The 16,629-nt window shown below is 49.0% G+C and overlaps 2 protein-coding genes across 2 annotated transcripts in view; both read right to left on the bottom strand.

Annotated features, from left to right (window-relative positions):
* The window catches only part of hapln1b (hyaluronan and proteoglycan link protein 1b), a 10,919-nt gene extending 2,726 nt beyond the window's left edge, over positions 1 to 8,193 (bottom strand). Inside the window, 1 exon segment of the mRNA XM_067258707.1 lies at positions 8,164 to 8,193. Coding sequence (XP_067114808.1) covers positions 8,164 to 8,193 — 30 coding nt within the window.
* Positions 8,194 to 10,246: 2,053 nt separating this feature from the next.
* Positions 10,247 to 16,289, bottom strand: edil3b (EGF-like repeats and discoidin I-like domains 3b). The gene is made up of 11 exons (XM_067258706.1): positions 16,247 to 16,289; positions 15,909 to 15,983; positions 15,746 to 15,775; positions 14,702 to 14,830; positions 13,369 to 13,482; positions 12,432 to 12,613; positions 12,198 to 12,353; positions 11,937 to 12,081; positions 11,300 to 11,484; positions 10,970 to 11,125; positions 10,247 to 10,876 (listed from the first exon to the last, which is right to left on the bottom strand). The coding sequence occupies exons 1-11, from the start codon at positions 16,287 to 16,289 to the stop codon at positions 10,727 to 10,729; spliced, it is 1,365 nt and encodes a 454-aa protein (XP_067114807.1). The 3' UTR covers positions 10,247 to 10,726.
* Between the last annotated feature and the right edge of the window lie 340 nt (positions 16,290 to 16,629).

Here is a 16,629-nt window from a genome sequence, read left to right as displayed (position 1 = left end):
CAAGGAATATGTAGGACACACTGCAATAGTAATTTACGACCATGCTGGCACGAGGGTCATTGGTCGGTTGACCCTTACAAATCATTTTAGAGTGGGGTGAACCCGAGAGAGTCCGAGTTATTAGCAGAGGGGAGGAGAGCATCTCTCTATCACGCACACTTTCTCTCTCTGTCTCTCTCTCACACACAAAGGCACACACACACACACAAACTGACGCCAGGGAACACACTGCAAAATCTCACGCTGAGAACTATAAACTAGCTGGCATTGTGTCATCACATAAAATGAGGTGTACCATGCTTTGGAGGCTATAACATGACTGAGTTCTACTCATCTTGAGTTACTCTTGTAATTAAGTCCACTCCACAGGTCTCTCCCAATGGATCAACTGTCAAAACAAATCAAATTGTCCCATTCAGTGCGTTTCTATGTAAGGTCACCGACACAGAATGTTACAATGTTTGCACAATTTACTGTACAGCCTCTCTCACCCTTGTGGGTAAGGTTGTGTGTGTGTGTGTGTGCGTGTGTGTGTGTGTGTAAAGAGCCACTGGAGTTGCTAGAGGCAGGGAGACGGTGAGGTAAACGTACGGATTGTATTACACGCGTGTCCACATGACATGAACACTGACGGAGAGAGATGTGATGTCAGGCCGGGTTTACGTTTCTGTCTCTATCAAGCCACGCTCGGAACACGGGCTCCCTCTAAGTAAGGGATACTGGACTGAAAAACGACATAGAACGTCATCCATGAGCCTTGTTATGATAAGCAGGGAACGGCATTCACTTACTGTGGTTCATAAGTTCAAAACACATACTATTGTAGCCTGGTGATAGAGAGGTGGTTTAATTACAAATGAGATCTTTCTGAAATAACTGGGGAGTCAGGTGGCTGAGCGGTTAGGGAATCGGGCTAGTAATCTGAAGGTTGCCAGTTCGATTCCTGGCCGTGTCAAAATGACGTTGTGTCCTTGGGCAAGGCACTTTACTTGCCTCGGGGGGAATGTCCCTGTACTTACTGTAAGTCGCTCTGGATAAGAGCGTCTGCTAAATGTAAACTACATTTAGTAAATGTAGCCTCCGAGGCAAATTGCCTCCGAGGCAAGTAGGGTGAAGTGCCTTGCCCAAGGACACAACGTCATTTAGCCTGGTGGGGAATCGAACCGGCAACCTTCTGATTACTAGCCCGATTCCCTAACCGCTCAGCTATCTGACTCCCTATCCCGAGCAGAGTTCCTCCCTAGGCCAGTCGACTGTAGAGAGGGATGGAAGGAGGGGGGGGAGGGGGGGCTCTGGACTGTAGAGAGGGATGGAAGGAGGGGGGGGAAGGTGGGGGCTCTGGACTGTGTCAAAGATCACCTGACAGACAGGCCCCGGCCCTCCAGCTCCACAGATAAGACCTCAGGCTCTGCACAACACGCACAGACGGCAGACGTTCACCCACTGGACTCCAACCATCACGGCTCGTTACACAAACACTGCGCAGATATGTCCCACCACCCCCCGCTCTCTGTGATGGACAGTGAGCTCATGGAATAAGGATTTCTGTCGCTTATGGGACCTCCACTAACCGTTCCGATTTTAAAAACGGTTGGAACTGGTCACCTAGCATGCTCCAGTAAGGTTCATGTTTGTTTCATGTCCACAGCAAACTGTTACCTTCTAGGCGAATGCAAGACCTTGTGTTTAACTGTTTGAGGATTCTTTCTGGATAGGAAAAAGGCCATAAAAAGAGAGTTCAAATACTGCCTCCTCTCCTTCGTGTCTCCTATAGGGTCCCAGTCTGAGGTGAACCACAGACACACACACACACCTACAGTACAGCACAGTGCATACAGACAAACACTGTCACTTGCAAGTGCGCGTGTGTGTTTCTGTAACCAGGAGCGACACATGTTCTGTTAGTGCTGGGGGTGGGGGGTTTATTAATAGTGTTGGGTGCGGTGTTTGAATGGAGAGGTGGAGTGTTGAATATTCACAAATAAAACAGTCAGACAAACAGAGGTTTTTTACCCGGGCGGATATATTTTCCTCAGCGGCAAAAGTGGTGAGTTCAAACCTGTCCACCTTCATACCCAACCACCAACCCACCCTCCCACACACACACACACACACACACACACACACACCCTCACACACACATCTCAGTCCCTCAGTAGGTTCTCTGACGTCGCCCTCACCCCACCTCCGTCGGTACAAAGAGTGCTCTCAGTCCAGAACACACTGGCTCTGTGACCGTCCGCCTGGGTGGCTGGGTCACGCTGCAGCACGATGAGGGGGAAATGAGGCTTCTCAACCTCAAGAGGCTCGTAACCCAATCACAGCCCTGCACTTGTGCCCATCCGAGCCCGCCGTCGGCACGGTCGCAGACAGCCCCGAAGGAGAACGCAAGTTGAGGGTTCGACTGTAAATCGGACCACTCGCGGCTCAGATCAATTGTAGCCTGTTCCTGAAGGGGGACGGGAGAGGTCTGAGACCCCCTGCTGACAGGGCCTGCCCCGTGAGAGTGCCTGATCAGAAATGGAGCCAGGCTCCAGGCCTTCCAGGCCCCGGTGTGTCTGCAGTGGGGGCGAGAGGACCCCGTCTGACTCCCCACCGCCTGGCTCGGAAACACGAGACCCCTGGAAATTGGACAATTACTCAACGCAGGCCCGACCTTTAACCTTCACCCCAACCCTCACCCCTAATCCTTACCCCACCCCTCCTCCTGAGTGTACCCCCCCCCCCCCCCCCCCCCCCCCAATAGGAGTAGGGAGAGCACATTCAGCATACCAGCTCTTTAACACCCCACCTCCATCACTTCAACGTCAGTACTGACAAGGCCCCGGTTTCTAGCCTTACATCCCAGAGGGGCCCTTTCTAAGTAAAGGCGACTCACACACACACACACACACCACACACACACACACACCATGTAGGTCCCTGTTATATATGACACCGTAGGAACTTGAGACTGAAGGTGTATATCAGAACCTGTCATTTCTGACGTGCAGAGTGGGCTTATTCCAGTAGAGGGCATTGTTTATGCTTGCTGTATCCACAATCCACTCTGTCATAGCAGCCGTTCATTGGCCCACGGTCAAGTTTGAGGCTGGACGCCACAGAACCAACTCTGCTGATTACGGATTGTTAATTTACCTCTCATAACTATACTAGTCCCTAGTTGAGAAGCATATATGTACACATTTACAGGCATTCAATGGGCTGTGCAATAATAGTCTCTTTGCTGTCCTCTGTTCCCGGCAAAGGAAATGTTCCGTCTGTTGCCAGAACACATCCTGATGAGCAATTCCCCCCCCCCCCCCCCCCCCCCACACACACACCCACAAAGACACACACTTCTTCTACTCAGGTAAACATATTCAAATGCAAGACAACACTGAATCCAGCATTCATAAGATAGTGACACTGTTATTTCCGACTGTTACAAGCCCTCACACTCACGCAAACACGCACACACACGCAAACACACCACACACACACAAGCACACAGACACACAAAAACACACAGACATCAATATTTGTTTAACCAGCTGTTTCCCCTACGTTCCATTCCATTTCACTGCATTAAAGGCTGTGGGTGAGTGTGTGTGTGACTGTGTGTGTGTGTGTGTGTGTGTGTGTGTGTGTGTCCTGACGTCCATCTCTGTGAGAAAGCCCTGACAGTGCAGTCAACAGACATCCTTTTCTGTAGGGGACCGGCAGGGGGCCACAAACGTGTGCGAGTGTGTAAGTGTGTGCGAGTGTGTAAATGTGTGTGTGTGGGTCGGGGAGGGGCATGTAACACTGGGAGCCACAGACCCTGGGCAGAGTGGAGCCGTTCAGTCTATCAGAGCGCAGAGTGCGGCTAAAAACTTTGGCTGAACACATACATCTTCAGATGTAGGCTTGTCTAATGCACCCGTCTCCTTGGTCACTTTAATGGCCAACCACAAGTATGATAAACTGTGCAAGTTTCATTAATTATAGAATGGAATCAAATAAAGAAACCACTTTGTTTACACTCCATTGCCATTTACCAATAATTCACGAGGGTAGTGGTGTTCATCCCCTCCCATTCTGCTAGACTGACACAAATTCTTTAGAACAATCATCATATCTAGACTATAATCAGATCAAGTCTAATATAATATAAGATTATTTTTAGGATATAGGTATACATTGACATTGTAACGCAGAAACGATAGGTTAATCAGTGTCATGTAAACAAATCAATGCAAACTTAAAACTTTGACTGTTAAAGAATGTGTTTAAAAGCCATCGATGTTTTCTACTTTTGATAACTTGTGTCGAAAAAAGCTACTTTACTTTGGTAAAAGTAACAAGGCACGCGCTGTTCCACAGTTAATATTCACCAAACTGTACAAATTGTATAATAGTGCTTAAACAGGACATATATAATAAATAACAGAAAATAAAATTACCTTGAGTTCCGTACGATGGATCTTGAGATGCTACAGACAGCAGCGAAGGTTTGGAATGAGTCAACAAGCGCACGAGCGCAGTCAAAGGAACCACGTCACGGGCGAGTTAAGTGGACAGAGAAAAAAAGGTCTCTATGTTTCTTCTTATTTCAGGTCAAACAAGTCGTTTTTTGTGATTCAGTGATTCATTACAGAGTCAGAGTAGTTTTTTGTCGTCCTACTGCGTTCGTTCTCCACGGGTCAGTTTCAGACATCGGTATCTCGGAAGAGCAGAGGTTTTCATTTCAGAGGCACACAAATTTGTGAGGCGCTTTATAAGCGAGTGACACACATTTTCAGAAAACCAGGTAAAGTTTGCAAATACGGTGGACAGAGTTCAGAAAACTACTGATGATAACAAATTGACTCTGTCCCCAGAAATGTATTTTCAGACTTTTTAAGCACATCAGAAATAATCGGAACCAAAACGTGTCCATAAATTATAATCCATCAATTCCACATGGTGACAAGTTTGACTTGATATTTCACTATTGTCCCCAACCCCATCCCTCCCTCTTTCTCTCCTAATGATGGCAGCAAAAATGCACAAACTAACACACCCTGCTAGCTTCTGGTCACAGTCAGTCAACTTGGGTAAAATAGAGGACTAGAAGCTAGTGTTTACTGGCTTGGGTCACACAACCACCTAAAGTTGTGAGGAACCACCAAAATGAGCTCTCAAAGTTAAACCTCTTTGATCATGTGTTGTCGGTTACAGAATATAACAGCATTTTCTGTTAATGTTCTCCACAGACACAAGAAATGAACTGATTGTAGGTGTTTGTCAAACACACAGTTCTCTCTCAATATGAGATTCCGCTTGGAGCAGTAGTGGTGTCCAGAGGTCTATGGTCGCAACTGATTAAGACACACTGCTGCATTTCTCACAAAGTCCAGTTTGACTGATTTATAGTTCAACGTGGAGAATCTCCTCCAATTCTCAAGAGGATGGAAGAAGTCTGTAGCTTCTCTGTGTAACCTTGTTCCGGTCTTCCTGGGGTCGCTGATTACCTGGGGGGGGGGGGGGAGGGAGGAAGGAAGGATGCTTTCCTTTGACCTAACAGGGGTTAAGCCTTTGCAGAATCTTCTAGAGAAAGCCTCCACATGATCATGTTTACGTTCGTGATTTTAGGCCTAATGAGGAACAGTTCTGTGGGTGTTGATTCACTTACAGTGGTTTGTCTGCTTAGTCTAACCACATTCTGCATGGAATGTTTCGCAATACACACACAAGAGATTTACAAAGTCTTGACACAAGCACATTCAAACTTGCTTCGGGATTTCATCTCAAAGTTGATGTCCCTGCTCCTGTCTGACGGACATCGATGCTCCTCTGCCCTCTATGAAGACACTTCTATGTTTGAAGAGACACGAGAGTTAGTTAGACACAACCTACACTGTAAAACTCCCTGTCAACACCCAAATGTCCAATTACTAGACAAGAAACCACAGCTTAGCTGCTAAATTATGTTCTTCAGTTATTAAGCTATATTGCCACATATACATGCCAACTGACGTTGTGTCCTTGGGCAAGGCACTTCACCCTACTTGCCTCGGGGGAATGTCCCTGTACTTACTGTAAGTCTCTCTGGATAAGAGCGTCTGCTAAATGACTAAATGTAAATGTAAATATTCTACAGAAACCAAGTCACGAGAACAAGATGACGGTGATATCACTGTTGCAGTGGCGTCTGTGATGCACGCAGCAAATATATTCTCCTCGCAGGAGAGGTAACAGACCAGACTTAGTGGCTCTTAGAATATTGAGAAATGCCACATTTCAAAACAAACCGTCAATGAACCAAGCCACAAAGAGCTCATGAAAATAGTTGTTCTACGACTTTACAGTCAACTTTAGAGGGAGGGCTGAGATGGACAGCATTGTGAAGTGTGTTTATTTATAACAAGTCATCCCCACTGGCATCACAGATTAAATTGTGATTAAGTCATTAAATCACACAGTAGTCCAGGGGTTATATCACATCAAGACAGGGCATCTCAAATGCCTTCCAACCACTGCGTTAATTGGAATGTGTTTCTCATAAGGAAAGGGTGGAACACACTCTGCAATAGTCCCAGACTGATTCACACCTGAGGGAAAGTGTCGGTCAGCAGGTGTTGCATAATTCATGCTGGATACTTTCGGTTTAGTGGTGTGTTAATGACCAATGGGTTTCCTTCCTGGTTCCTCTCTCCTCTCCTCTCTTCTGCTCTGTTATGCGCCACCCTGAGACTCCATGTTGTTGTGGTAAAACCGTTTCAGTGGAGCTCTGTCCTGAGAGCGGTGGTCTGTCGCTTTCTCCTGTGATCCTGGGTCGGGACTGAGGTCTGACTGAGGTCTGACTGAGGTCTGGGATCCTAAAGGATGACCTCCAATAGGTCATGGAGGCAAATAACCTCATCCCATTCGATGTGAACTCAATCTGTAGGGGTGGGATGGCTAATCCCACTCAAGATCATTCATCATATATATTTGCCATGCACAATTAGAGTATCACCATTGATGCGGTCACTGAATTTCTGTCGGGAAGGTCAAGGTAGCTGTGAGAGTCTTGCGAAAAGGTCACCGAGCACACATTAGCAATGGATGTTGGCTGCTTGATTTTAATCAGTGGGTCACGGTGGGCTGAAGGATGTGTCCAAGGAAATTCTCCAGAGAACTTCAAAGAAAGGGAGTTTTGTAAAGTTTGGTTTAACTGTAGATCTTAAAGGCTTTAAACACACGCAGACACAGAGAAGCATGTAGCATGTAAGGACAGGGGGTATTTGTGTGTCTGGGGTGGTGGGGTTTAACGGCATGTTCAACACTGGCTCTCAAATACGCAGTAGAAGCAGGCAGCCACACCCTAACAATCATAACGACTCGCTTTTGGTGTAATGCCCTCTGTGCCATGAATGGACACTCATTCATACTCATTTTTACAACCTTCTCCCTTTCCTTGGAACTAAGAAGACTCGTTACCTCAGTGTCTGTTTCTGGAAATTGAATCATGTGTACAAGTAATAGTGAAGCTATCTCAACTTTGTTTGTGTTATTAGGTCAGAAAGTCCGGTAGCTACATGGTCAAACTGGGATGGTTTTTCTTCATCTAAGTGGGCTGAATCAGACCTTGTGAGGGGAAACACAGAGCAGCATTCTCAGAGCACCCCGCTCTCTGCTCCGCCCTGCTTCTCCCCCCTACAGCACCACCCCACAGAGCGCGCGCTCACACACACACGCACGGGCAAACACACACTCCCGACACAGCTTCGTCCACAGCAACCTGTTTACGGCTAGCGGCACACTCAAGCGCTTGGGCTACAGAATACTGCCTCTATGCAACCTGCCCATAGAGCTCCGGGTACACAGGCCCTGCTCTCATGCCTCTCCCCCAGCCCTCCCCAAACACAACCCCAGGTCGAGTTCAGCGCTGGTCCTGCGAGGGTACGGCAAGGGACATGAAACACCCCTTCACTCATCTTCAGAGCTGGCCCGACACCAGACACAAGCTGCCAGAAAGCTGGCCGCACAACAGCTGCTGTTTCATTAGCACTCCATCTGTGTGAACACACCTCCGAAGGGTCTATCATTACCACTGTGATCTTCTATATACATAGTTATTAGTACCCGATCCAAAACAATAGGGGATCTCTAGAAGTAGCAATCTTGGTTTAATGGTCATCAAGCCATCAGTCGTCTTTAGATCAGATGTGTACCTACACGACTGCCCATGTGCAGACACAGATACATGTTGAGAAGCAATTTTTGGGGGACATATTTAGAGACAGGAAACAGAGGGCTCGGTTTGATTTAAGCTTTATCTTGGAGGAAGTTGAGCTGACAGAGCTGTGATGTGCACACTGCCCCTCCAGCACCCAGAGAAGTGATAGCCTTCAGTGACGGGTTTACGGCGTGAGATTTCATGTGACCGTCTGATCCCAGTCCCTAGACGCTACCCAGAAACCCTCGAGAAGCTCCAGAGCACAGTGTCATATCCTCGTCCCTGCAATCACAACAGCTGCTCTCCTTAGATTCCGTCAGATCAGTCCAGCGTCAAAAACTCGACTGCAGCGGCGAGCTACGTCCTTCACATCCTGGAGCTGGCGGGCACTGATAGGGCACACCGGGAGAAGAGAGGCGGGAGGAAGGAGAGAGGGGGACGAGCCGAGGGGGTGGGGAGGGGAGAGGAGAGAGGAAGAAAGGAGATGACAAAGCAGAGTGCATCAGGTTCTCAGAGGGTCTTTCCTGAGTCGGCGGGGGGGGGGTTACCCACCCCCCCCCGACCCTCTATCTCACCATCCACATGTGAGACAGGACACACAACGGCAGATAAACAGAGACCCTCCGTCACCCTGCGCCCCAGTGCTGGGCCTACCGTGGAGGACCGTGTTTAGGTTCCCTGGCGCTGACCCCACTGACACGCAGATTCAGTTGGGGACCGAACGGGCTGAGGACGGACACCCTGTTTCCCTTTGAAGTCAACCATCTGTCCCCGCTGACGTCACCCTCTCAAGACATGACCCGTTCCCTTTGTTGCCTTCCGTGACCGCTTGTTTGCTGTCTGTCCTACACTCAGCACTCGGCACTCGTGTTTTTGTGCCCTGACGTTCACACACACACACACACACACACACACACACACACACACACACACACACCCTCTCTTTCTGCCAGCCTGTGCAGGCCTCTCTTCTCCCATGAATGAAGAAAGTGTTGCTTTTGACTTGATGTTTATGTATATTTGAAATGAACCGACCCCCCCCCCCCCCCCATGGAATTCTGCTCCCCTGCACTTTCGTATCAAGCCTCCATGTTCCTGCCCCAACCTCGGCCCTTTCTCCCAGCTCTGCACTCACTAACCCAGCTTCCTGAACCGGCCCAGCTTGTCCACACAGGCAGGGGGAGCAGGCAGCACAAGCAGCCTCTGTGAGTCCTTCCAGTGTGGCGTCTAAGAGGCAGAGGTGTGTTCGTCAAGGAACGCCTAGTTTGCAGTGTGTCTGTGTGTGCAGCTGGTAAATCTTTAATCTTTAGTGTGTGTGTGTGTGTGTGTGTGTGTGTACGTGCATGTTTTCCACATGCTGGGTGCCCGTTAGTCGTTTGTGTCTCTGTGTCTCTTCAGCCGTGTCAATTCAAACAGGAAATGTCTGACTCTAAGAGCCAGTGAACATTCACTTGAGGAGAACAACTAAACAAAACCACCCTATCACTTCTTTGTCTCTGAAAGATCCCTGTGCAGAGGAGACTTGGATATGCTGTGTCCTGTGTGTGTGCGTGTGTGTGTGTGTGTGTGTGTGTGCGTGTGTGTGTGTGTGAGAGAGGCTTATCAGGTCACAAGGTGGCAGGAGACAGGTCCAGTCTGAAAGAGATAAAAGGTTATAGCGGTCTCCTGTAATTCTCCTACTTCGTGGTGAGAAGGACTAACATGTGACCAAGGCAAGACAACTGCCCTGTAGTGTTGTAGAAAACCGTTTACTTGGATCCATGCAATACTTTATGGTGACCACCAGGTGGCACTGGTACTATTCTCTTTACACCAATGCAGAGAAGAGGCAGCTTCAACCTTGAAGTGATGGCTCTGGGTTGCTGAGGCTAATGCCAGGCAGACAGTGCTGTTATCAGTGTTAGGGACCATTCACTAAAACCTCAAAAGAGGAAGTGTTCACGCAGATAAAACCAGTCTGAAGTTAGCATCGAATCAATCCCAAACGACTGAAGTTAAATTCCGTCTAAAAGTCTTTATTTCAGCATTTAGTATGACTTGTTTCACATCCTCTTAAAAAAAAGGTTTCTACCAAAACGGACCTTTAACTATTGGTTTGTTATTGGACAACATCGTATAGTATACTACAATGAATGTTCAGTGCAGATTCCAGGAATACCTTTAGTGGCAAAGTGGCGATAGTCCACATGTAGTCAGTAGAGAACAGTCGACAGATTGTATACAGTCAACAGTAATTACGATGCACATTATGTGCATTGCACTGCAGCCCATCCAAAGCAGTCATGATTTAATTCACACATTAATTACACGAGTAAAAAAACGAAACAAAGAAACCACACACTAGCGACCAATAAATAACGAACACTTAGTAAGCAAATAAGAGATACTATATTATACAACAGTAATATTGTACACTGCCTGCCACTCCAAACATTCAGCGCTCTCTTATGGACTAAGATAGAAAAAGGGGAGGGGAAGAGGAAAGGGAGCTAGAGGGGAAAGGAAAGAGAGAAAAGGTGAAGGAGGGGAAGGGAGGTCAAGGAGAGAGGGACACGGTTCGGCTCAGTACTCGTCTGCACAACCCAGCAGCTCCATCCTCACTGTGATGCGCCCATACCAGGACCAGGGGACGAGGCGCAGAAAACGACCATATATGGGCGGCTCGATGACGTTCTTCCTGTGTGTATTGTTGTCCAAGTTGCCCTGGAACACCTGTACCCAAGGCAACCGCCGGGTCATTCGCAAGCCTGCCCCAAGATGCCCTGAAACCGTTCGACCGACGGCATGTCTGGATGTGTGTTTTACCTTGTCAGCGTGTTGAGTTTCATCCTGGTAGATGGTCCATGCGATGCCGTCATCACTGTAGGCCAGCTTAAACGAACCGACAAATTGGACCTGGCCAAAGTCCTTGGCTCCTTGAGTGATCACACCTGTGATCTTAGTAGGAGACAGAAGGTCCACCTGAATTGGGGGTGGCGGGGGGGGGGGGGGCAGGGAGAGACAGAAGAAGTGAGACTGGGGTTGGCCGACCGGCTCGCGTTCCTACCGTTCCACAGGACTACATGTCACATCACGTTCTCCCCCCATCCTGCCTCTTGGCTCCCCTGCGGCCGGCGCCGACTCCACCCCCCGCACCTGTAGCCACTGTTTCTGATCATCCCTGGAGGGCGTCCAGGCGTTGACCTTGCCCTGGCGGTCCAGCCGGGCATTCTCGGGCGTCCAGGACAGCAGACCCATGCCCAGGGTCCGGTACACAGAGGACGAGGACAGCTGGAAGTCCTGTACCAGGCCTGACTTCAGGCCCAGTGGCTCAGAACAGCCTGAAGGAGGAGAGGAAGAAGAACCCACGTTGAACCGCTCACAAACCACGAAGCAGTAACGTAGCCAGAATTGTATTTTTTTAGGGGGTCCCAATCTTGAATTTGAGGGGGCCCACAATTCCTTCATTTTTTTATTGTAAGCAATCACACATCTTCATGGCAGGAGCATAGCTACGAGGGGGCATGGTGGGGGCCCTGGGTCCTCTCATTGACATGTCCGGTCCCCTTGTAGCTATGCAACTGCCATGAAGCAACGTGACCAGGGAACACCGTCACACAATTAAACAGCAGGCACTGACAACACCCACTCGAATTCACTCACAGTTTGTTTTACGTCATCAACGGTTGACTGAGGGGTGAGATTGAGAGAGAGGGGGCCCTCTTAACGAGCTGAGTTTGTATTCGAGCCTCGCGTGCGGGGGGGGGGGGGGGGGGGAGGTGACATCACTGACCGCTGAGCTCACATCCTGTCAGCTCCATGCGCATGGTGCAGCGGCCCCTGCAGACCTGCGGGTAAACCCGGACGAACTGCGATTCGATCGGAGAAGAGAAGACGTTGGTCACGGGGGAGTTGCTATCCGCGTTGCCACGGAAGATCTGCACGGAGACAGGAAAACAACAAGGTTCTCGTCCTATTCCGGTTCACCTGGAGGGGAACCGTTTTGGAGGGGGCAGGAATTGGACGTCCTGTGGGCCGGCATGGCCGGTCTTACCCTGTCCTGCGTGCTTCCCTGGACCTTCGCCATTCTCCAAGTCCGCCCGTCGTCGCTGTAGGCCATCTTGTAGGACTTCACAAACTCGGAGCTGCCCCTTCGCCGGGCACCCTGGGTAATCGCCCCGGTCACGCGCATGCGACGCAGCAGGTTCACCTGTGGCCAGCGTGTGGAGTTCAGAAACCTGCTCAAATCAACTCCACCAAACGTGTGTGTCTGTGTGTGTGCGTCTACCTGTATCCAGGGCCAGCGGTCGCTCTCGGCGGCGCTCCACGCGTTGACCATGCCCTTCCTGTGCAGGCGCGCCAGGCGAGGGTGCCAGTGCTGCAGTCCAAACATGGTGCTGCTGGCTGAGGAGGCTGACAGCTGCCTGTCTGAGATGATGCCCCCCTCCAATCCCAGAGGCCCCGAGCACCCTGCCAAATGCAAAGGAGGAGAGGCAAATGAGAGAGGACAGGGGGAGAGGAGATGGAGAAAGGAGAGGGGGAGAGAGAGAGAGGACAGGGGGAGAGGAGATGGAGAGAGGAGAGGGGGAGAGAGAGAGAGGACAGGGGGAGAGGAAATGGAGAGTGGAGAGGGGGAGAGAGAGAGAGAGAGAGACAGAGACAGAGAGAGAGGAGAGAAGAGAGAGAGAGAGAGAGAGAGAGAGAGAGACAGAGGAGAGAGAGAGAGAGAGAGAGAGAGAGAGAGAGAGAGAGAGAGGACAGAGGGAGAGGAGATGCAGAGAGGAGAGGGAGAGAGAGAGAGAGAGAGAGAGAGAGAGAGAGAGAGTAGAGAGAGAGAGGGAGAGAGAGAGAGAGAGAGAGAGATGAGAGAGAGAGAGAGAGAGAGAGAGAGAGAGAGAGAGAGAGAGAGAGAGAGAGAGAGAGAGAGAGAGAGAGAGAGAGAGAGAGAGAGAGAGGGTAAAAAGGTAGAAACTGATATGGAATAATGCATCACTTACATAAGGTAACTTCAAACTGAGACACAGCATAAGACACCGATATGTTCGTCTAACAGTTACGCAACTCGCATTGGTTCACAGGCTAGACCTAGCACACTAAGAATAAGTGCAAACTAATGACAATGTGGGCAGAAAAGAGAAAAACCTTTACAGGCTCAGTGAAAAGACGTTGACACCCTGACAATGAAGAGATAGAGGGAAAAGGACGTTCGCAGACTAAACACTCACTGTGTTGGCAGTTGCGCCCTGAGAACTCTCCAGAGCACACACACGTGTAGTTGGCTTCCAGATCGGTACACACACCTCCATTCAGACACGGAGCACTCTCACACTCATTCACGTCTGGAAAACAAACACAGGGAGAGGGGTTTAAAAGCCCTTCGACACAGCAGGACTGTCAGCTCCATAAAGTCCATTCGACACCCTCTGTATATTTCATAGCTCGTAGAAGAAAATAAAATAGTACTCTTTACTTTAAACTGTCACTGTGACCTTTATTATCGATTGATCTTATTTGTTTACTACTCGTGTTTGACTGTTTTCTGTCACTAAAACACATTTCCAGGAAGACAACGACAGGAGAAATGCGCCTGGCCGATGACACACGGCAGAATTCGGACATAAACCATGACTTTCAATGGGGGAAGATTGTCAGCAGACAGGAAGCAGCTCCATGAAAGTGTATTGTCAGGCTCCTTCTGCCTGTCTAGCACCTTTGTAAGATACAGGAGTCTTCAGTGTGACAGCACACACTGACGCCTCACTGAACGGCTATTGGCCCGCTCTGACTGGAGTCTGGTCTAGCTGTGGTCCTGTCAACTAGATGGTTCCCATGGAACTCTGCTTTTGTCTAGGGCTCTCTCTCTCTCTCTCTCTGGACGTTTTTTCGACACAGATGCTGATAGTGTTTACTCGGTGCTTTGCGTTACATCTCCGATTTGAAAGAACATGTGTGTCTGTGTGTGTGTGTTAGGTTATGATAACACTATTAGTCGTTTCCAGTTCATGGCGTGTACTCTGTCATATCTGATCATCGTGAGTCACGAGTGACCTCGTTTAGGTTGTGCCGAACCATACCACGCTCCACAGCCTGGGGCCGCAAGAGTCCTCGAGCTGTTAGACAAGCTGTCCCTCAAATAGTGTGTGTGTGTGTGTGTGTCTGTGTGTGAGTGTCTGAGTGTATGCATATACTGGAAGTGTGTATTTTCAGCATGTGTGCTGTCACTGCCCATAATCCTATCTATCAGACCGATGTATGTGTGTCGATATAAATGTGTGTTAACTGTACAATCATCGCCCCAGACACCCCAAGGCAATGGGGGAAATGGCAAAAGGCAGGGTTGGGAATGTTGCCATTACACAATGTCATCATAACTCACTAAACAAGGAAAGAAAGAAAGACAGAAAGATTTCAAAAAGAAAAAAAGAAAGAAAGAATAAAGAGATATGACTAGAATCGCTGTGAACTTTATGCTAAGATTATAACAGTCTTTAATATTCTCAGGGCAAAAGCCTGAATGCCTGCTGGAAAGTGACTGAGAACTGATTAGGAGTCACTCACTGTGCTGGCAGTGGACCCCAGTGTAGCCAGGGGAGCAGTGACATAGGTACCCCAGGAAGGCATCCCCTCTCTGGGTGTCAATGGCCTCACACACCCCTCCATGGTGGCACGGGTTAGGCTGGCACGGCCCTGCATATGGACACAAACGCACAGGTTAACTCCTTCCCTCTATTCACCAGAACGATCCCAGCAACCAAGCAAACATCCCCATGCAACTGTTTGTGTTTACTGTTCAGTCATCCGGCGCCGAATCATCCAGAGTATTCCCCCCACGATAAATAATGAACAGTCTCTTGTCCTGAGTGTTCAGTAGGAGGCACGTTACACGAGGAAGAAAATAGGACGTATTATTAATAGCCCTGGCTAATATGAGCCGGCCAGGCCCTGTGGGAGGCTGTCCATCAGGTTAACAGGCACCTGAGCCTGGGTCCTCTTCGGGGGAGCACAGAGGAGAAGTCCAAACACTGTTGCCTTGACGGTTCCTGATGGGATTGAGGGGTCCCTCCCGGATGGAATACCCGCATGCTAATCAAGCACGAACACAGAAGGATGTCCTTTCCTTGCCACAGGGGTGGTCGAAGGGCTTAACTCAATCTAGGTCAACTGGTCACGAACAATTGGCTTTCTTCTCCCCTTCAAACGGAACAAAGGCTTTCTCCTCGTTAAGAGACACTAACTTCAACATCCATTTTCAGGACTATGAGGGATTATCTCAAACCCTGCTGGCTACACATGTACCTACACATGGGCACACACACACCCAGGCTTAGAACATAGCACATTTCTAAAAGTGTTTCAAGTCAAATGGACACCCCTGGTGTTAAATCAAGACTTGATGACGATGAGCTGATGATGAATAATGGGCCATTGCTCAAACACATACTTGATTTAGGTCTAATCTTACAGAAACATTAGCGAAAGGTGACACAAAGCCTACGACAGTGTTTCATGGACACCACTGCTCTGAAATAAGAGACATGATTTGATACAATCCACTGGATGTGTGTGATGTCAGTACCATTGTTCACATGACAACAGTCTCACCTGCTGACACGGGCCCCTCCCAGTCAGAAGCTGAGAGGACAGAGGGATGGAGGAAGAGAGGAGAGACAGTAGATAAACATACTGGATTTGACTTATTTTTCTTCTTCTTCCTTTGCATAATTAACTAGCCGTCAGTGAAGGTTGAATGCATTAGTCGGCTCACATGAGATGGCATCCTCTGGCAGAGGTGTCAAACAGTCCGCCTCATTTTCACACAACACGGGTTCGCACTCGTCCACTGTGGAGGGGTGGAGGAAGTTTGACATTCAGAACTAACAAAGACACACATACCCCCATTATAGGCTATCTTGAAACATTTGAAATGCATGGACCATTAATGCCATATCTTGTTCTGATATCAATTTCATCCTTGCTAGTATTCAGAGACAGTATAAATAACACAGCAATAGCTTTCATGCATGGTTCAGGGCGAGGCAAGACGGTTTGTTGACATTACGTCAGTATTCTACTGCACTTTCTTTTCCCTAAACACGCACCCACCGTTCAACTCCAGATCAGGGCTGCTCGCGCCGAGGCAAAGCATCGCCGCTAGGTAAACAAACGCGAGCATCCTCTGGAAGTTGCCGCTTCTCTCTGCGCCTTTCTTTCAAATCAAAACAAAGGACAGTACACCCAAAAAAGTCCCCTGGCTTCGGTCGTCCACTGAAGCGACGATGCGCGGTAACCTTTGATTTTATGGGCTGCCTGTGTCTGTCCCTGACAATACTTTGAGAAACTGCGCAGAACGAAATGTGGATGCTGCCGCGTCCCTCTTCTCGCCGCAGAGAGAAGGTGCGCAGTGACCGAAAACTCAGCTCCTTTTCTGATGCTCTGGGTACCAGTGACAGCAGAAGCGCCACAGAGGCTATTGTTCACTGTGATTG

This window comes from Osmerus mordax, chromosome 20, assembly GCF_038355195.1.
Source record: "Osmerus mordax isolate fOsmMor3 chromosome 20, fOsmMor3.pri, whole genome shotgun sequence".
Taxonomy (NCBI): domain Eukaryota; kingdom Metazoa; phylum Chordata; class Actinopteri; order Osmeriformes; family Osmeridae; genus Osmerus; species Osmerus mordax.
Note: the sequence above shows the minus strand (reverse complement) of the source record. Positions and strands in the feature narration are given on the sequence as shown.